General features: G+C 44.6%; 2 protein-coding genes and 1 pseudogene across 3 annotated transcripts in view; 2 read left to right on the forward strand and 1 right to left on the reverse strand.

Moving 5' to 3' along the window:
• The window catches only part of Ufsp1 (UFM1 specific peptidase 1), a 207,439-nt gene that overhangs the window by 90,239 nt on the left and 98,042 nt on the right, over positions 1-19,158 (reverse strand). The gene's annotated exons all lie outside the window — the stretch shown is intronic.
• Positions 457-3,566, forward strand: LOC126519319 (piggyBac transposable element-derived protein 2-like). Its single transcript, XM_050168950.3, has 2 exons — positions 457-485; positions 768-3,566. The coding sequence occupies exons 1-2, from the start codon at positions 469-471 to the stop codon at positions 2,500-2,502; spliced, it is 1,752 nt and encodes a 583-aa protein (XP_050024907.2). The 5' UTR covers positions 457-468; the 3' UTR covers positions 2,503-3,566.
• Positions 3,223-16,480, forward strand: LOC140213666 (uncharacterized; annotated as a pseudogene).

The following is a 19,158-nucleotide window of genomic DNA, read 5'->3' on the forward strand; positions in this document are numbered from 1 at the left end:
TGACTTTTCTCCAGCCTGCTTCTTGCCTACTCTGGCATTGAAGTCGCCCATCAGTATAGTGTATTTTGTTTCGACTTTACCTAGCTCGATTCCACGTCTTCATAGAAGCTTTCGACTTCCTGGTTATCATGACTAAATGTAGGGGCATAGACCTGTATGGCCTTCAATTTGTACCTCTTATTAAGTTTCACAGCAATACCTGCCACCCTCTCGTTAATGCTATACAATTCCTGTATGTTACCAGCTATATCCTTATTAACCCATATATGCCTAGTGTCCTATATGTAGGACACTGAAATTTTTCAAATAACTCGAAAATTTTTTTTTTGCCAAAAAGCTAGCGCCCCCTAGGGGGTGTTTCTGAGGCTATGGCCTTCTCGCGTGCAAGTCTTGGTTAGCGTGGGAGCACAGCTCGCCACGTGCTTGCAGTTTCAAAATCGACGTTCCGCGTGAGCTTCGACGAACGCCATGCCGAGAAAGAAAATGTAAGTAATATAAATTGAAATGATTTTTGATGTTTTCGAGATTTTTGTCAGTTATTCCTGAGTAATTGAATATGCTGTGAAAACAATGTCAATGTGGTATAGGCAACATGTTTTTGTTTACGATCTGTCAAACAGCGGTGTCCTATATGTAGGACGCTAGGCAGATCGGGGGTCGCTGTTGTGTCACTCTGGAACGCGCGATGCGTCGCGCGCGTAGCGTTGAAGTAGCATAGTAAAATACATATGGACGTATGGCAGAAACTTTTTTTTTTCCAATTGCAGTCAGAAGATTCCCTGCAGTTCATTTTACCGCAGAAGAGATCCGCAAACGCTCAACGACATTCTAAACCAGATTGACGCTGGGGAAGATGTACCGTCTACGGTGGCCATTCTTCCGCCCGAAAATCACGCGGCGGCAGTGACAGATGAAGAAAGCGGTGATGAAGAATGCACCAGCATGGACCATATGCCGGGGAGCACTCTTCGTGCTGAAGTTCTGGACACTTGTTCAGAGTCAAGTGAGGACGAGAACGACCAGGAGCCACCAGCTAAGCAACAGAAACGACGTGTCAAGTGGGATAAACGCGATTTGAACGCGAGTTTCCCAACTCGCCACTCGTGTGATTCAGACTCCGCTGAAGGAGCACCGCTAACTCCAGTAGAGGCATTTGAAAAATTTTTCGATGATGAAGTCATCAACCTGCTTGTTGCAAACACCAACACCTATGCACAACAGAAGAATCGGTTATTGAACGTGAACGCAGGTGAGATGAGATGTTTTCTCGGCATTCTGCTTCTCAGTGGCTATGTGCCGGTTCCAAGGCGTCGCATGTTGTGGGAAAACTCACGTGATTCTCATAATGAACTCGTCGCGAACTCTATGAGGCGGGACCGATTTGAAGCCATTTTCACCAACCTACATGTGGCTGATAACAACAACCTAGTACAAGAAGACAAATTCACAAAACTGCGACCACTGTTTAGGCTCTTGAATGAACGGTTTCTGTTGTATGCTCCATTACTAGACTGCTTGAGCATTGATGAAAGCATGTGCGAGTACTTCGGAAAGCATGGATGCAAGCAGTTTATGAAAGGGAAACCAATCCGATTTGGCTATAAATTGTGGTGCATTTGCACCCCATTGGGCTATTTGCTTTCTGTTGAGCCCTACCAAGGGAGGTATGGCGTCAATGTGGATGATAAAAACAAGCTTGGTCTAGGAGGATCTGTTGTTACAGAAATGGTGTCCAGGTTGAAAGAAAGGCTTGATTACTGTTTTCATGTGTTCTTTGACAACTTCTTTTCAAGTCTCAAACTTGTTAGAATGCTTTCGTCAATGGGTGTCAAGTGCACAGGCACCGTGCGGGATAACCGAATAGAAAACTGTCCCATCCTGACACAGAAAGAAATGAAAAGCAAGAATCGAGGCTTCTACGATTACAAAGTCGACGCTGAATCTGAAATTATTGTATGTCGCTGGAAGGACAACAGCACAGTGACCGTCGTCTCAAATGCTCACGGGGTCGAGCCAACACAAATGGTGAAAAGATATTCGAGAGAAAACAAGTCCAAAGTCACGGTGGAGCAGCCGTTCTTGATTTCGAGCTATAATGGCAACATGGGAGGAGTTGACAGACTAGACGAAAATATTTCAAAGTACCGCACAGCCATTCGAGGAAAGAAGTGGTATTCTTCACTCCTGACATATCTGGTTGATGCATGTGTGAATAATGCATTCCAGTTGTACAGAATTGGAACGACCAAAACAGAGCTCACATTTCGAAGGACGATAGCGGTGTCGTATATGAAGAGTTATGGCACCAAGCCATTGCGTGGAAAAAGCCGGCAATCTTTACTGGAAGCACAAAGCCGATTTGACCGCATTGACCACACAGTGATTCCTCAAGAGAAGCAAACAAGGTGTGCTCATTGCCATGAGAAGACCACAACACGTTGTGAAAAATGCGACATCGGAGTCCATGTGAAATGTTTCAAATTGTACCACTCAAAGGAGTAGTACATGTGCCTAGTGTCCTATATGTAGGACGGCTAAAAAACGCAGTTCGAAATTTTTTTTTTTTTGAATAAAAGGTTGATTCTACTTTCTGAGGTACCAGAAGCAATTATTACGGGAAAATAAATCACTTTTCTTAATTTCCCCAAGTTCAGGCATGTATGGGTTAAACAGGAATCCGACTACTAGTTCTCGTCTCTCCGCTAAACCCTGGTGGCACAGCATGTGCCCGCTTTTTAGCACTGTATATGCTTCATTTGTCCTCCCAACCTGACTGAGCTCTATTATATCCCATTTAATGCCCGCTAATTCCTCCAATAGCACTGTTAGACTCTCCTCACGAGAAAACGTTCTAGCGTTAAACATTGCCAGGTTCAGATTCCAATGGCGGCCTGTCCAGATCCAGAGATTCTTAGCATGCTCTGCTGCATCACAGGTCTGACCGCCGCAATGGTCAGTTGCTTAGTAGCTGCTGGGGACTGAGGGCCGAGGTTTGATTGTTCTATTCATACAGAAGGTCAAGGACTGGCCAAGTACTGGCCAAGTACTGCACCAAGGTGGCCAATCCTGCTCTGGTGAGGGAGTGCATTACCGGTTCTGGTCACCGGGGTCAGGCCACCAGGCCTGTTTATACAGCTGTATCAACACGTGGATTTTTTTTTATCCAGTGGAAAATTGCGTGGCACCGGGATTTGAACCACAGTCCTTTTGCATGTGAGGCAGATGCTCTACCTCTACGCTATCGCATCGGGGCACAAGTAGTAAGTAATTATACAGAAAGCGTTTTATTTACTGTAATTGGAGGATTGGAGCAGATTAGTTCGACCACTCAAGGAGTGGGAACGGTTCAACTGTCAGAACCCCAACAAAAGGACTGGAATCACATAAACCACAACTCTGAAGGAATGAAGTGGGAATAGAATGGAGCGCCCCCACTCTGCAATCCTGCACCATGCCGATATATCCTGTTCTTGGGCAATGCCAGCGCAGCTCTAGAACCACAAAGACGACCGCACTACCAGGGTGAAACACATCGAAGGCCCTGCATGAGCAGCTGCTGCATGAGCATGTGCTGCCAACGAGCGATCCTGCACAACATATTATATATATATATATATATATATATATATAGATACACGCGCGCAGTGCACAGACTGGTACCCTAGGTAGGGGCTAGGACTCGCAAAAACTATAGTGTTTTCCACAAATGTGACGAGTACCAGGCCACTGAACTCCTTGCCCTGTGCCCGTTGCTGTCTATCTTCATGAGCCTAGATCCTGATGCAACCACTGGTGCCACACTGCTACTTTCAAAGGCCACCACTAGGTGAAGCGCCACGGACCGCCCAGGCCAGGGGACATCGGCTTGGTCCGATACACAAACGACAGTAAACTTCGAATTTACAGGACTACGAATTGGATTAGTAAATTCTTAACTAACCGGTACCAATTTGTAACTACTAATTAACTTTCTTCTCCGCGATCGCTAGTAAGATCTGGTGTGCCACAAAGCTCTGTATCGGGACCAATTTTATTCCACCACAAACATGGCTCCACACAATAATTTTGTTTGAAAACGTATGTGAGTGCATATGCTTGTATTGGACAGCGAGAATAATTAAGAGTCAGTAAGCAATGTCAAATACATGCAATCTGGCTTACAAAACAAAAGGAACTGGTCACTATTTAGTAATAGTTTTCCTTTGTGTGAAACAACTTCTCCCTTGAAAAGTTCCTCATTCTACAAAGGTTTATATAGTGAAATATAGAAATATTTGGATATATTTGAGTTATCACCTGGCCAAAGGAACTTCTAGTGGCAGCCTGTCTCGATCTCGCAATTCCTGGCACTGCCCAATATACAGCATGCTTGACTGCTGCAGTGGTCAAGTGCTCTGCAGCTGTAGGAAACCGAGGGATAAGGGTTGATTGCACAATTTATGGCATTTCCAAATTTTTAACTTAGCACCATCTCTATGCTATGTCGACACTATGCCACTAGACCATTGCTGTGCTGCAGTCATCATAATATTAATTACTCATCATATACACAAGCTAGACAACTATTTAGGCAAAATTTTACACTGCGCGAGGAAGACAGGACGTGAACTGAAACATAGACACACACAAAGCACAGGCTTCCAACTGGTTTTATTTTGTGAAAGCAAAGAATATATAAGGTACTTCAATATAGCAAAACAAGGAGCAATTGCAAATAATTTGTGCACGAGGTATTGACGAAAAATATCAAGGCCATGTATGCATTAAGAGTGCAGTAGAGTCTTAATGTGCCCATCTAAGACTTCAATTCTTTCCTTGAGAATCTCCTCTTGCAGTGCAAGAGCTGCGACAGCGAAAGCTGCCTGCCTTATGAGGAACAGAATAAATTCCTTTCGAAGGCAAACTCAAGAACAGAAAGAGAAGTCATCAAGGCATTCCACATCGCTAAAAGGTGTGACAACTAAGTTAGCTCACCTTCTTGATCCCTATCAAGGAAAGAAATAGAATTCTTAGATGGGCACATTGGGACTCTACTGCGCTCTTAATGCACAGGTGGCCTTGCTATTTTTTGTCACTTCCTCGTGCACAATTTCTTTGCGAATGTTCTTTGTTTTGCCATTTTGAAGAACCTTATAAACTCTCTGCCTTCACCAAACAAAGCCAGTCGGAAGTCTACACTTTGTGCATGCATCTATATTTTTGTTCATGTCCTCTCTTCCTTGCAGAGTTTAAAATTTTGCTCAAGCTACGAGCTGACTAGCCCAAAACATGCCTTACTTCAGTGTACAGCTGGGCTTGTTGGTAAAGCTACACAATGCAGCTCAAGTGTTGATGATATGTGGTGTTTAATGGCGCAAGGGCCAGGTGTGGCCAAAGAGCGCCATGACAAGTGGTGATGTTGACGATGTATTATGGAGATGTGACTTGGCTGTAAACTGGCCTAAAAATTGTCGCTGTAAAGTGCGTAAAATCTACGTGCTATAAAATTATGGCGATGACTCATGACGAATACTTTGAACATTAAAATCCATCGTAAAAGAATGATGCAGAATAAAAGATATATGAGATAGTAAAATTACCTGGAGCACTGCTGCCTCACCGGAGCCCTTGAAACACAAGGGCCTAGAGGCGCGTGCTATACGAAAGAGCTATCACAGCGGCATCCTCTGAAGAGAGGACCCGCTACGAACACGTGGGGCTAAAAACATGCAAGACAACATCTTTCAGAAAACTTAGGACTGTGTTGGTGTCAAATAAAGGTTCTGGACCGAGTAGCATTACGGGATGTAGGGGGATGTGCTGCCGGTATGCTAGGGAAAAATGTTTTCTTCTGTCAGATTCGGCTGCCCGACACTCCAGGAGGACGTGGAGGACGGTCAGCCTCTCCCCGCATCTACCGCAGGTTGGAGGATCATTTTCAGTGAGTAGAAAGTTATGCGTGCCAAATGTGTGTCCTATTCTCAGGCGACAGAATAGGACATCTGTTCGCCGTGATTTTGTTACGGGGGGCCAAGAACCTAACTGTGGTTTTATCACGTGCAGTTTGTTATTTACTTCTGCGTCCCACATACGTTGCCAGTGGTTTCGCAGTTTTCTTCTTAAGAAAGGTTTCAGATCTGTGACAGGGACCGAAGCAGTAGGACTAACTGCATGCAATGAAATGGATGTGGCCATCTGGTCCGCTAGAACGTTACCCTCAATGCCCCTATGTCCGGGCACCCAGCATATAATGACATGCTGGTTAGACATATACGCTCTACAGAGAATGGAATAGAGCTCAGTTATTACGGGGTTTCTGTGTTTACAGTGTGACTTCAAGGCTTTTACGACACTTAGGGAGTCTGTAAATAAAATTGTCTTTTGAATATTTGATTTTCTGATATGTTTCACAGCCAACAATAGTGCATGCGCCTCAGCCGTAAATATACTTGTTTCAGGGTGCAGTACACCGGATTCCGAGAAGGATGGACCAATGGCTGCGTAGGACACCCCGGCATGCGACTTAGAAGCGTCTGTGTAAAACTCTGCGCACGAGTACTTGTGCTGGAGCTCCAAGAAATGCATTTTGATATGTGGCTCTGGCGCATGTTTAGTAACCTCTATAAAGGATGTGTCACACTCTATCAGCTGCCACTCCCAGGGTGGTACTAGCTTAGCTGGAGGCATTAAGCGTTGCTCGAGAACTGGGACATCCATTTCCGTGCAAAGTTCTCTTGCACGCAGTGAGAAAGGAAGTCTCATAGAGGGTCTGTTATGAAAAAGTGTTTCACACGTCAAGTCGTTAGCGGTTGTGAAACACGGATGTTCCTTATTAGAGCGAACCTTGAGAAAATATGTTAAGCTGATGTTTGTTCTTTGAAGATGGAGTGGCCACTCATCTGACTCTACATATAGGCTTTCAACAGGGCTTGTCCTAAATGCGCCAGTGGCCAAACGGATACCCAGATGGTGAACGGGGTCTAACATCTTAAGTGCGCTCGGTGCGGCAGAGTGATATGCTACGGCACCATAATCTAACCGTGATCGAACAAGGCTCTTGTAAATATTCAACAAACACTGTCTGTCGCTACCCCACGTTGTGTGGGATAGGATTTTAAGTAAGTTCATTGTTCTAAGACATTTTTCTTTGAGATGTTTTATGTGCGGAATGAAAGTAAGCCTGGAGTCAAGTATAACACCAAGAAATTTGTGATCTTTGTTTACAGGAATTTGTTGTCCGCCCAGTTCTACACAAGGATCTGGGACCAGGCCTCTCTTTCTTGTGAAGAGAACACAAGAACTTTTGTGGGGGTTGACTTTGAATCCGTTTTGGTCTGCCCACTTAGAAACCTTGTTCAAGCCTTGCTGTACCTGTCTTTCGCATACTGTGAGGTTGCAGGATTTGAAGCCTATTTGTATATCGTCTACGTATACGGAATAAAAAATGGCAGGTGGTAGTGAAGCACGTAGGGTGTTCATCTTAACGATAAAGAGAGTGCAGCTGAGCACGCCTCCCTGGGGTACACCAGTTTCCTGGGTAAAGAGACGTGACAGTGCATTGCCAACTTTTACACGGAAGGTACGATTGGACAAATAGCTTTCAATTATTTTCAACATATTTCCACAGATGCCCATTCCCGACAAATCTCGCAGGATCCCGTAACGCCATGTTGTATCATATGCCTTCTCCATATCAAGGAATATGGAGAGGAAGTACTGTTTGTGTACAAAGGCATCGCGAATATATCCTTCAATGCGCACAAGATGATCTGTTGTTGACCGCCCTTCTCGGAATCCACACTGATAAGGATCGAGCATTTTGTTGAGCTCAAGGAAATGTATAAGTCTGCGATTTATCATTTTTTCAAAAAGCTTACACAGACAATTAGTTAGAGCTATCGGACGGTAACTTGCCGCCAAGGAGGGGTCTTTCCCGTGCTTCAGAACAGGAACCACAATCGCTTCCTTCCATGTCGATGGGAGGTATCCGGAAGCCCAAATAGTGTTGAATAGTGTAAGTAGTGTAACTTGTGTGTCAGTATGCAGGTTTCTAATCATGTCATACATGACTCTGTCAGGTCCCGGTGCAGTGCTTTTGCATGTGTTCAAGGCAGCGTTCAACTCGGCAGTATTGAAAGGCCAGTTATACGGTTCATTCTGCCTGGATTTTCGAATGATTGGCTTACGTTCTATTATTTCTTTATGTTTAAGAAAGGACTGGGAATAATTGATTGAGCTTGACACACGTTCAAAGTGCTCCCCAAGTGAATCTGCCTGGTCTTGCAGGGTTTCGCCTTGCGTGTTTACCAAAGGGAGGGAGTATGTTTGTCGCCCTCTTATCCTACTAACCCTGTTCCAGACTTTGGCCTCATCTGTATACGAGTTGATACCTGATAAAAATTTCTGCCAGCTCTCTCTTCTGGCCTGTCGACGGGTTCGCCTGCCTTGGGATTTTACTTTTTTAAAGTTTATGAGATTCTCCGCAGTGGGGGAGGCGCGTAGCAACCCCCACGCTTTGTTTTGTTTCTTACGAGCGATCCTACAATCCTCGTTCCACCACGGCACGCGCCGTTTACACCCCAAGCCATTTACTTGTGATATGCATTTAGATGCGGCATCTATTATGAAGGCTGTAAAATATTCCACAGCAGCATCAATTCCTAACGAGGACATGTCATCCCATGAAATACTGCTGAGAGTTCGGAATTTCTCCCAGTCAGCTGTATCAATCTTCCACTTAGGAGCCTGTGGTGTATATTCGTTCTTTTTAGGTGTTCGTAGCAGTATGGGGAAGTGGTCGCTTCCGTAAGGATTGTTTGTAACTTCCCATTCGAGTTCAGGCAGTAGTGACGGGGAGACTAAGCTAAGATCAATTGAAGAAAAGGATTTGTTGGCAAGACAGTAATATGTGGGTTCTTTCTTATTCAGAATGCACGCACCAGAAGAGAAAAGGAATTCTTCAACAAGTCGTCCGCGCGCATCTATACAAGGGTCGCCCCACAGGTAATTGTGTGCATTAAAATCGCCAAGAACAACATAAGGCTCTGGCAATTCATCCATGAAGGACTGAAATTCGTGTTTAGTTAATTTGTAATGTGGGGGTATATAAAGCGAGCAGATAGTGATGAGTTTGTTTAGCAGAACAACTCGCATCGCCACTGCTTCAAGGGGCGTTTGTAGCTGTAAGGGCTGACAGGCTATACTTTTATGAGTGACAATCGCAACACCACCCGATGATGCGACGGCATCATCGCGATCTTTGCGAAACGTAACATACGTTCGGAGAAAGTTTGTGTTTTTAGATTTTAAGTGTGTTTCCTGTAAACACAGCACTTTTGGATTTGTGGATTAGTTCTTGCAAATCATCAAGGTTCCTAAGAAGACCTCTGATGTTCCATTGTATGATTTGTGTATCCATATTTAATGTAAATTAGTGCTGTGTGTACGGAAACGGAAAGATGCCTTAGATTACAGAGCCCTTTCGAGGCCCTGTAATAGGTGTTTTGTTCTTTTTGGAGCGTTCGAGCGATTCTCGACGCTCCTTAGGCGCCTGGTGCGCCTTGAGGATAGGTGTGGTGTCCATTGCCTCTTGTGAGGCGCCGGACACGTGCTCTTGCGAGCGGGAAGTTTTCAGAGGGAGTCCCGCTTTGGAGGGCAAGACCCCTGCGCCCACCAGCCCGGAGGTCGATGGGGCTCCCAGAGGGATTTGGCTACGCTGGCCGTTGCCAGCGCTGGAAGGAACCTCGGAGGCTGGGGCAGCCTCGGCTGCGTCCACCTTCGGGGTCGTTGGCCCCGTCTGCTGGGTAGACGGAGCAGCCCTAGCTGCAACCGCTGCGGGGGCAGATGGCGTAACTGCCGACTCACTGCCTGTGGGTCGGACAGCCGCTGGAGGCCGTTGTGACGCTGCCCCCTTACGCGCCACATCGGCAAAGCTACTCTTAGACAGGTATGACACCCGCCTACGTGCCTCCTTGAAAGATATGTTTTCTTTGACTTTGATTGTCACAATCTCTTTTTCTCTTTTCCAGGACGGGCAGGCGCGCGAGTATGCGGCGTGCTCGCCATCACAGTTGACACAGTGTGGAGTCTTCTGGCATGTTTCGGAGGAATGTTCGGTGTCACTACACTTGGCACATGTCAGCCGGCCTCGACAGTTCTGTGAACTGTGGCCGAACCTTTGGCACTTGAAGCATCTGAGAGGATTGGGCACGTATGGCCTAACACGAAGTTTGATGTAACCGGCCTCGATGGACTCGGGGAGGACACTTGAGCTGAAAGTGAGTATCAGGTGTTTTGTTTGGATTTCTTTTCCGTCTCGCCTAATCTTGATTCTTTTGACATTTATGACATTTTGTTCACTGAAGCCCTCCAAGAGTTCAACCTCAGTGAGCTCCAGCAAATCATCGTCCGAGACAACGCCGCGTGAGGTATTCATCGTGCGGTGCGGGGTTACTACTACTTGGGTCTCTCCAAATGATACTAGTTTAGGCAGTTTCTCAAATTGTTTCTGATCGCGGAGCTCCAAGAGGAGGTCACCGCTGGCCATCCTCGACGCCTTATAACCTGGGCCAAAAACTTCGGTAAGGGTCTTAGATACCAGGAACGGGGAGATTGTGCTGACTTGTTTCGCTGGTTTTTCTGTGTGGACCACATGAAAACGAGGAAAATTGTGGACTTGGCGTCCGAAAAACTGAAATACTTCTTCGGTGCGCCCTCGTTTCTGAGGGCGATCAGGTAGTTTAGGGAAAGCATGTTCCATAAGTAATGTTGGGTTTTCGGCCGCGATGCCGACCACCCACCATGGAGCCCAACAGGGGGACGTGACAGAAGTTCCTGCTGGAGAAACTCTGCCAACGCCAGCCGTACATCGCTGCTATAACCAAATACAGCATAACCAAGGCTGGCTAGCTACACAAGGTTAACCCTTGCCGCCAGGAAACTAGGAAGTGAGGAGAAGTGATGAGAAGACAGGAAAGATGTAAAAGGCGAGAGAGAAAGACGAAGATTGGAGAGGAGGACAGGAAAAGGCGACTGCCGATTTCCCCCGGGTGGGTCAGTCCGGGGGTGCCGTCTATGTGAAGCAGAGGCCAAAGGGGTGTGTTGCCTCCGCCGGGGGGCCTTAAAGGTCCAAACACCCGGCATCGGCTCAACCCCCCAGGATCCCCCTTTCCCCAGACACGGCTAAGCCGCGCACGGCTACACGCGGGAGGGTCCGACCCTCGTGTGCTCGGGTACGTGGTGTCGCAACACACCAAACGCCTGCTTGCGCAGACGCCCCTGCGGGGGCAGCTCAAGTGTGTCTGCTCTTCCGTGTTCTCATGATATGGCTCAGCCTTGAGTGAATGTGTAGTTTCAATACTGGCTACTATATTTTAACGAATAATACAATTTCTATCTTCAACTTCCAGCCAGACAGAGTACTTCATACTACATTCTGAACATTGCTGCAGTGTAGCAGGATTTCTGTCTAATGCATTGGCCTCTACCACCAAATGCCTGAGAAATTAAAAAAAGTTATGTAGATTCCAAGCACAGTGGGGATTCATGTTACAGGAGGCATACTGCAGGTAAATGGCTACATAGTGTTGGTTCGGGTTCTTCCAAACATTGCAGTGTTGACCAATGTGTTTGTGTATGGTGAGTGATTGCATATATGACACAAGCTTTGTGAGGAGAGTACGAATGCAAAGGCATGGTTTCTTTGCCTCTTTCCTGACACTTTGTGGCGGCTTCTGTTTTGACGAGTGGAAAACTTGGCTTATGCAGTATGCGCAAATGGGTTTGAGACTTTTAAGACCAATTTCCTTGAGGCAAAGTTTAGCATGGAGTCAGTTTTGTCACAAGGAAGTTATTCCTATTCACACATGCCTGTTTTGTTTTTTGATTTTTCATTTAGTTTCAGGTCCACCTAAATTATTGCCGTCATGACAGCCGTCACATATTATATGGTAGCATCAATCTTTGTATTAATCATTCGAGTATTGAAATCTAAAAGTTTGCAGCAGTGTAAAAGGACAGGAGGACAAGAGGAGAGAGGAGAAGAGAGGTTGCAGTGTAACAGAAATAGGCAAGCACTAATTGAGCGACAAGACCACTGGACACAGGAAAAGCAGATTTAGCTGAAACACAGCAGCCTGTAAGGAAGAGACGGAACAGAATTCTTTATGAAGCTTAGTCTGCATCAGTTTTATATACCATCGGAGATCATGAACATGCCAGAGGCAAAGCATACTGTTACGGGGATGTTGGGAGTATAGAAAGACTGTATTTACAATATATATTGTCACGTGGTAGTGACGGTTGAGAAGGCAGCAAAACTATGATTAACGAAACAAGCGTTTTATTGGGCGAACTTGTGCCCTCAAAAGAGGCTACACTCAAAGAAGGATGGTAGCAGCGAACACGATCGGCGGTCGTCGAAAATCTGATGAGCGGGTCAAGCGCGTCGGCTTTTATACATATGTCGTCGAATGTTCCAGAGCAGTCACTGGGACCTGCGTGCCTTCCACAATATTCCACATTATTCGCGTCGCGCACACGTGCAATCAGATAACACAAGTTGCAGTGAAAGACAGTGGACGAAACCATCGATAACATTCCAGAAACTTCTTTTACATGCAGGCGCGTCCTGTGCTGTGCGATAACATTTGTTAGGCGGCGAGAAGTGGTCACCCAATAAAGATAAAGAAGTACACGTGTCAATATACAAGATGAGGCAGAGTAGTTAAGATGGCTGACCACCAACAGCACGCAGCAGCCAGCGTGCTGCGGTCTTCTTCCTCTCTTTTTTCATCCTTCCGTAACAGGACCCCGGGGTGGTGAAGCGCCGTCTTGGCTCATGGTAGGCAAAGAATCGCGAGCGAAGTATGGCTTCAGCCGCGAAACATGCACGACGTCAACAGGCGTCAGACTTGAGGATGCATCAAACTGAAGTGGCGAAATCTTGTAATTTACGTTGTTAACTTGACTTAGGACTTCATAAGGCCCTGTGTAGTGAGAGAGAAGCTTCTGGGAGAGGCCAACCCGAAATGCTGTAAAAAATAATTTATCATTTACAGGGCTGACCAGCATCTTAGACCTTATAAACAGAATTTTTGAATGTCCAATATTGCCACATTCCCGGTACCAGCTTTCCAAACTGTTGAGCAAAACGGGCACAACAATGTCATATTTTTGTTTTTGCCCTAAATGCTACACACATATAGAAAATGCTGAAGCAAATTCCTCTTTTCAGTGCACACAGTGCAGACACAAAACCAGTGTTTCCAGTCTATCAGATTTGCCTTTTTTTGTAACTCTCGATGTGGAGTCACAGTTGCAAAGATTGTTAAAGGACTGTACACTTCTTGACCTGACAAAGCCACTTCATCATGATAGTTCAGTTGCTGATATATGGGATGGTGAAATGTACCGAAGATTTGCGGCTGCAACACAACACTGTGGGCCTAGAATCAGCTTCACGTTAAATGCTGATGGAACACCAGTTTTCAAGTCGAGTGGCACGGCCATTTGGCCCATTCAGTTGATAGTAAATGAGGTTCCTGCTAAGCAGAGGATGTCCAAACTAGTTCTTGCAGCCTTGTGGTTCTGGAAGGAGAAGCCAAACATGGAGCTTTTTCAAAGCACATTTGTCGAGCAAATGAGCCAGCTAAGTGAAAATGGCTGTCTTGGAGCGACAGGGGCAACTTCAGACATTTAAAGCTTACTGCATTTGCTGTGCAGTTGATTCTGTTGCCAGGGCACCCATGCAAGGTGTGACTCAATTTAATGGGTATTTTGGGTGTAATTGGTGCCTACAGAAAGGTGAACGAGCTGGTGGATCGACAAAATACCCAGTAGAGTCAGTTAATTCCACTGAGAGGACAGAAAGCCAGATGCTTGAAGATATGCAAGAAGCAGTTACGGAAGGGGTGACTGTTCGTGGTGTGAAAACAGTGTCTCCGTTGATAAGTCTTCAACATTTTAACATAGTATGGGGCTTTGTTCCCGACTACATGCATTGTATTTTGCTGGGGATTGGACGACAGTTCTTAGCTTTATGGTTCGAGTCTTCTGGTGGTGCATACTCGCTAAGTCGTGAGCAACACAAAATCGATGAGAGGCTTATGGCTATCAGGCCACCGAGGGATCTGAAAAGATTGCCAAGACCTACGAAAGAGCGAAAGTGGTGGAAAGCAAAGGAGCTGGAAAATTGGATATTGTATTACAGCATTCCAGTGCTTGATGGCATTCTTGACAAGAAATACCTTCAGCACTGGGCATGCTTAGTTGAAGCTTTGCATATTATGCTGCAGTACAAAATAGAAACTTGCGAGTTAATTCGAGCTGAGCAACTCTTGCTGGAGTTTCATGTGCGTTCCCAAATGCTTTTTGGCAAAGCATTTATGACATTTAATATGCACCAGCTCACACATATTGTGAAAAGTATTCGTTACTGGGGTCCGCTCTGGGCACACTCTGCATTTCCATTTGAATCTGGGAACGGCGGCCTCAAGCAATCTGTAAAAGCTGCAAATGGGATTCCCCATCAGTTGTGCGGGGTTTTGCAAATTGAAAATACTGTAATGGAACTGCAGGACCTGGCTAGTAACCCTAGTGTGGTGCAGTACTACAGTTCTTTTGATACTAAAGTAACGCAGAAAAGTGTATGCAGCAGTGATGGTACCCGATTTTTTGGGAGTAGTTCTCAGTATACTCCACCAGCCTGTCCATTGCCTTGTGATCAAGAGATCCCACCACATTCTGTCCAATACAGAAGAATAATGTTAAATGGGTCAATCCTTACTGACAGCTTGTACGCATCAAGCAAGAAGACAAACAGCTCAGCCGTGCAGCTCTCTGAGAACTCATTTGCCATCATTGAACAAATCATTTTCAGTGGTGATAAGACTTACATAAGTGTTAAAAAGCTTAGGTGCAGACCATTAAAGTATTACTTCGTGACACTAAATCATGTGCAAGAAGTGCTTCACAAGGAGTCATCCGCAGTAATTCTGCAGCCTGCAGATATAAGAAGTGTTAGTGTATTTATCAATTTGGAAAGTGCTGCATACATATGTGCTCCTCCCAGTACACTTTCCCTTTAGTCGTTTTGCTTGGCGAGCACTATGGGAGTAACCATAATATATTTTGTTCTATGGTTAAATAAAAAAAAAGTCTTTTGTAATACATGATTGCTTGCTTTCAACATTCCCATTTGCAATGTCAAGGCTGTGAGAACCACATTAGTAGGGTTCCCAGTTTAATTTTCGTCTCCGGAGTTTTTCTTTTTCTTGAATTTTCAAATCTGTGCTCATGTCTATTTACGTCTTGTTCTCGTGTTTTTGAGCATCCAGTGTGAAATCAGGTTTTTTGGTTATCTTTGTAAAATGTAATCTGGAATTAAACTTGTGACCATATGCTCAGCAGCAGTATTTGCATGCTTATGTTGATGTACACACTAAAGTTTTGTCTCCATATGCTGCTCTATGATTTGTAGTTTGTAATGTGCTCCTTGAATCTATGTCGAGGTTATCGGGGCCACTGTAGCGAATTTACCTAAGCATTCTCATGTATATTGTATTTGTGTCCTATCTTTGAAGGCATCATTCCAAAGTTAAAAGGACCACAAACAACTTTCACATATTCTAAATTTACACATGCATGGTATGCTGTATACAATCGCAATCATTTTTGTGGCGACCCTCCTGTTTACCTGTATTGTCGTCTCATCCTTATTTCTTTTTGTAGCATGGTTTTTTTTGTAAGTCCTCTAGCCAGAAAATTGTTTCTTGTGGCCAGTGTATAGTGTCCAATAGGTTTTTGTAATTCTAGTTGCTCTACCTTGTGAAAACTTTTGTGCACTGTTAATTTGTAGTATGAAGTAGCTCGCTGTTTTAATCTCAAATGCTGCTGTGTATGAATTTTGTGCATTTTGTGCATGCTGCTTCGCAACGTATGTATATATTGAAGCATAACTGCGAGTCGGCCTAGTTGGAACAGATTCATCTTAAAACATTTCTGTGCGCAAACAAACAGGGACTTAACATGGGCAAGGGCTTAACATTTACTTCGCAAGTACCGGTAGATAATAAGCTACAGTTTCTTGATGTCAAGTTAAAATTCCTACCGGAGCATGTGTGTTGGTCATTCTCACCCTGAGCTGGAAAACCGCTAATGAACTATGCCTCAAACCATTCCAGGCTTGTGAAGAATGGGTTAGTCATTTCGTGTTTCTGGTCAGCGTTGTTGAAGTCATGTCACCAAACTGTAAAGATTGCATTTTTTGAGCAAGTTGATAGGTTGAGAAAGGCTGGGTACCCGCTCGCTGTGATGCTGGCATCGTGCGCTAGACTAATGAAAGAACTTAAAAAGGATAAAGGACAATGCACAAAGAATCAAAGGCAGAAGGATGTAGCTTCCAAGGTTTCAGTGATTCCATATGTGCACGGCCTTTCACACAGACTTAAAAAGGTGGCTGGTAGTTATGCAGTAAGAGTGGTATTTTCGGCAAAAAACAAAATAGGTAGTGTGTGTTCTAAGGTTAAAAAGAAGTTCGAAAGTAAGGGTGATGTAAAGAAAGAATGCAGTGTTAAACATCCACGCAAGAACCAATTAGTTGATTGCGCGAAAAACGCTGTTTACCAGATTCCTGTGACGTGTGGTCATGTGTACGTAGGGCAGACTGCGAGATGCAATAACACAAGGTTAAGGGAGCATTTGTCTAGTCTGAAAGGTCGCCCTAGTACGCATTTGGCAATGCATTGCCAAGAACATGATCGCTCACCTTGTCTTAGTAGCACAGACATTTTGTATAGGCATAGGAATCAAACCGCTAGGGAAATTGTGGAAGCACACTGGATTGAAAAACAAAAAGAAAAATGTATCGACCATCCTTCTGTTTCATTGTTGGATAGAGAAAATTCGCTTCTATCATCACATCTTTAACACATTTTTGTTTTTTATTTTTTGTAAGTGGTTGTTTTATGCACCTTGCTGTTTTTATGTTGAACGGGTGGCTTTTTTCCACGTCTTTTTATCACAAGTGTTATGTGTGCTATTGACGTGCTCTCTTGACTTGATCGCGCAGATCTGCGGGTATCATATGCGCTATAGGCGTGCTCTGTTGACTAGATCGCGCAGATCTGGGCATTTAAGCAGGTGGTTCTTAAAAAATAATACCAGTTGTTAGAAAGCGCTCGTCCTTGTGTTGCCCCTACTCTTCGTCCCTGTTTGTTAGAGCACAAAAAGTTTTAAGATGAGTGTGTATATACATTCCGTGGATATAAATTTATGCCTTGTTTTTATGCCCTTATGTCTGAACTCTGCTGTAATTTTGCCCATGTCAATAAATATACCGTGCTGGGATGCCACGGACTTGTTTTAAATGTTTGGTGGTCTTGTTTTATGCACAACGTTTAAGTTTGTGACTGTGCTGGTGTACTTTAATTAAATATAAGAAAACTATTATGACACCCTTTGCTACTAGCTTGCAAGGCTGCCATCAATGGTATACATTTCTTGTAGATTCATCAGAAGATGAGTCCTCTTCCCATAAACTCACTTATTTTTGCACTAAAAATGACATTTATTCTACACATTGCCTAGTCAGTTTTTTTTTTTACTTAAAATCGGTAAGTTCGTGTTTCTGTGCGTGAACACTGATATGTCTGTACGCAAAATATTCAAGAAAAAATGACAAAATTACACAAGTTACAAAGCTTGCTTGTAGCATTGGGCCTATTTTCATCTAGGCGTTTGCAGGATACAGAAGTTAAAGCTTCTGGGAGCACAACTGTAGATTACACAAAGTTCTAGCTACATTTTACACTGTACTATATATAAACTGATTGTCAGCTGGCAATGCCCAACTGTCCAAATTTGAGATAGCATGGACCCTACAGTATATTTAAAGATCGAGCAAAAATCCTAAGGAATGCAAACATAAGACGTGCAGCTCTTGAAATACCTTATATGGGTTTAAATTGGAAACTTGTGAAGTCAAGCGAGAAATAATTAAACGGTTAATGGGTCTAGAATTCTAACCGTAGCTAGATACACTTTTAATCAGGCTGTCATGTTAACAAGAAATATTACAACCAGAAGTTTAATTGGAAGAGCAATGTTCCAATGGGTCTGCTCCAATTGGAGATGTACGACCAATTGCATGACCGAATGCATACAAGCATTCCAATTGGGGCACCAATTGGAAATCACTGTTCCATTGGGTCTCCAATTGGAATGTGTAGAACCAATTGGACTAACAAACATTCCAATTGGGATACCAAATGGAAATGGTGAACCAATTGGAATAACCAACTGGAACTGTGAAGTCCAATTGGTTTTTCCAGTTCAAGTGCAGCACTCCAATTGGTTTCCAATTGATTCCATTTTGGTCCAATTGATATCAACTGGCGTGACCACTTGGACCAATTCACTTTTTTTGACTGGGGGGGCTAATAAACGAGATCGGGCGACTTGACATGCCCTGTGAGCGCGATCGATGACTTCATGAGCATGGTCAGTTGCAACACGTGGCACAGAAGGGATTATGATGTCAAAGGGCAAAGTGGGGTTGCAACCATACAAAAGATAAAAGGGTGAATATCTTGCAGTGTCACGTCGGGACAAGTTATACACAAACGGTAGTAAGGCCAGCGTGGTGTTCCAGTCGCGGTGATCGTTGGAGACTTACATCGACAGCATCTCTGTGATTGTTCGGTTGAGACATTCCATAAGACCGTTTGTTTGTGGGTGGTAGGCGGTGGACAGCTTATGCTCAGTGCACAAGAGCGGACGAGGCCGTCGACAACTAGAGACAAGAATGAGCAGCTGCGGTCTGTAATAAGTGTCGAGGTGCACCATGGTGGAGAATGACGTCGTGGAGGAGAATATCGACGACGTCTGTTGCACAGCTAGTCGGCAACGCCTTTGTTATCGCATAGCGTGTCATGTAATCAGTAGCGATGGCAGTCGACTTGTTAGCTCTAGTCGTCGTCGGAAAAGTGCCAGGTAAGTCAAGGCCTAAGCGAGAGAACGGTTCACAGGGAACTTCAACTGGATGGAGTCATCCGACAGGTGGTAGGGGAGGTTTCTTCCGGCACTGACACAATTCGCTAGTTGCGACATAACAGTGCACAAAGCAGTAGAGACCTGGCTAGAAGAACCGGCGTTGTACATGATCGTATGTATGCAAAACTT

This window comes from Dermacentor andersoni, chromosome 10, assembly GCF_023375885.2.
Source record: "Dermacentor andersoni chromosome 10, qqDerAnde1_hic_scaffold, whole genome shotgun sequence".
Taxonomy (NCBI): domain Eukaryota; kingdom Metazoa; phylum Arthropoda; class Arachnida; order Ixodida; family Ixodidae; genus Dermacentor; species Dermacentor andersoni.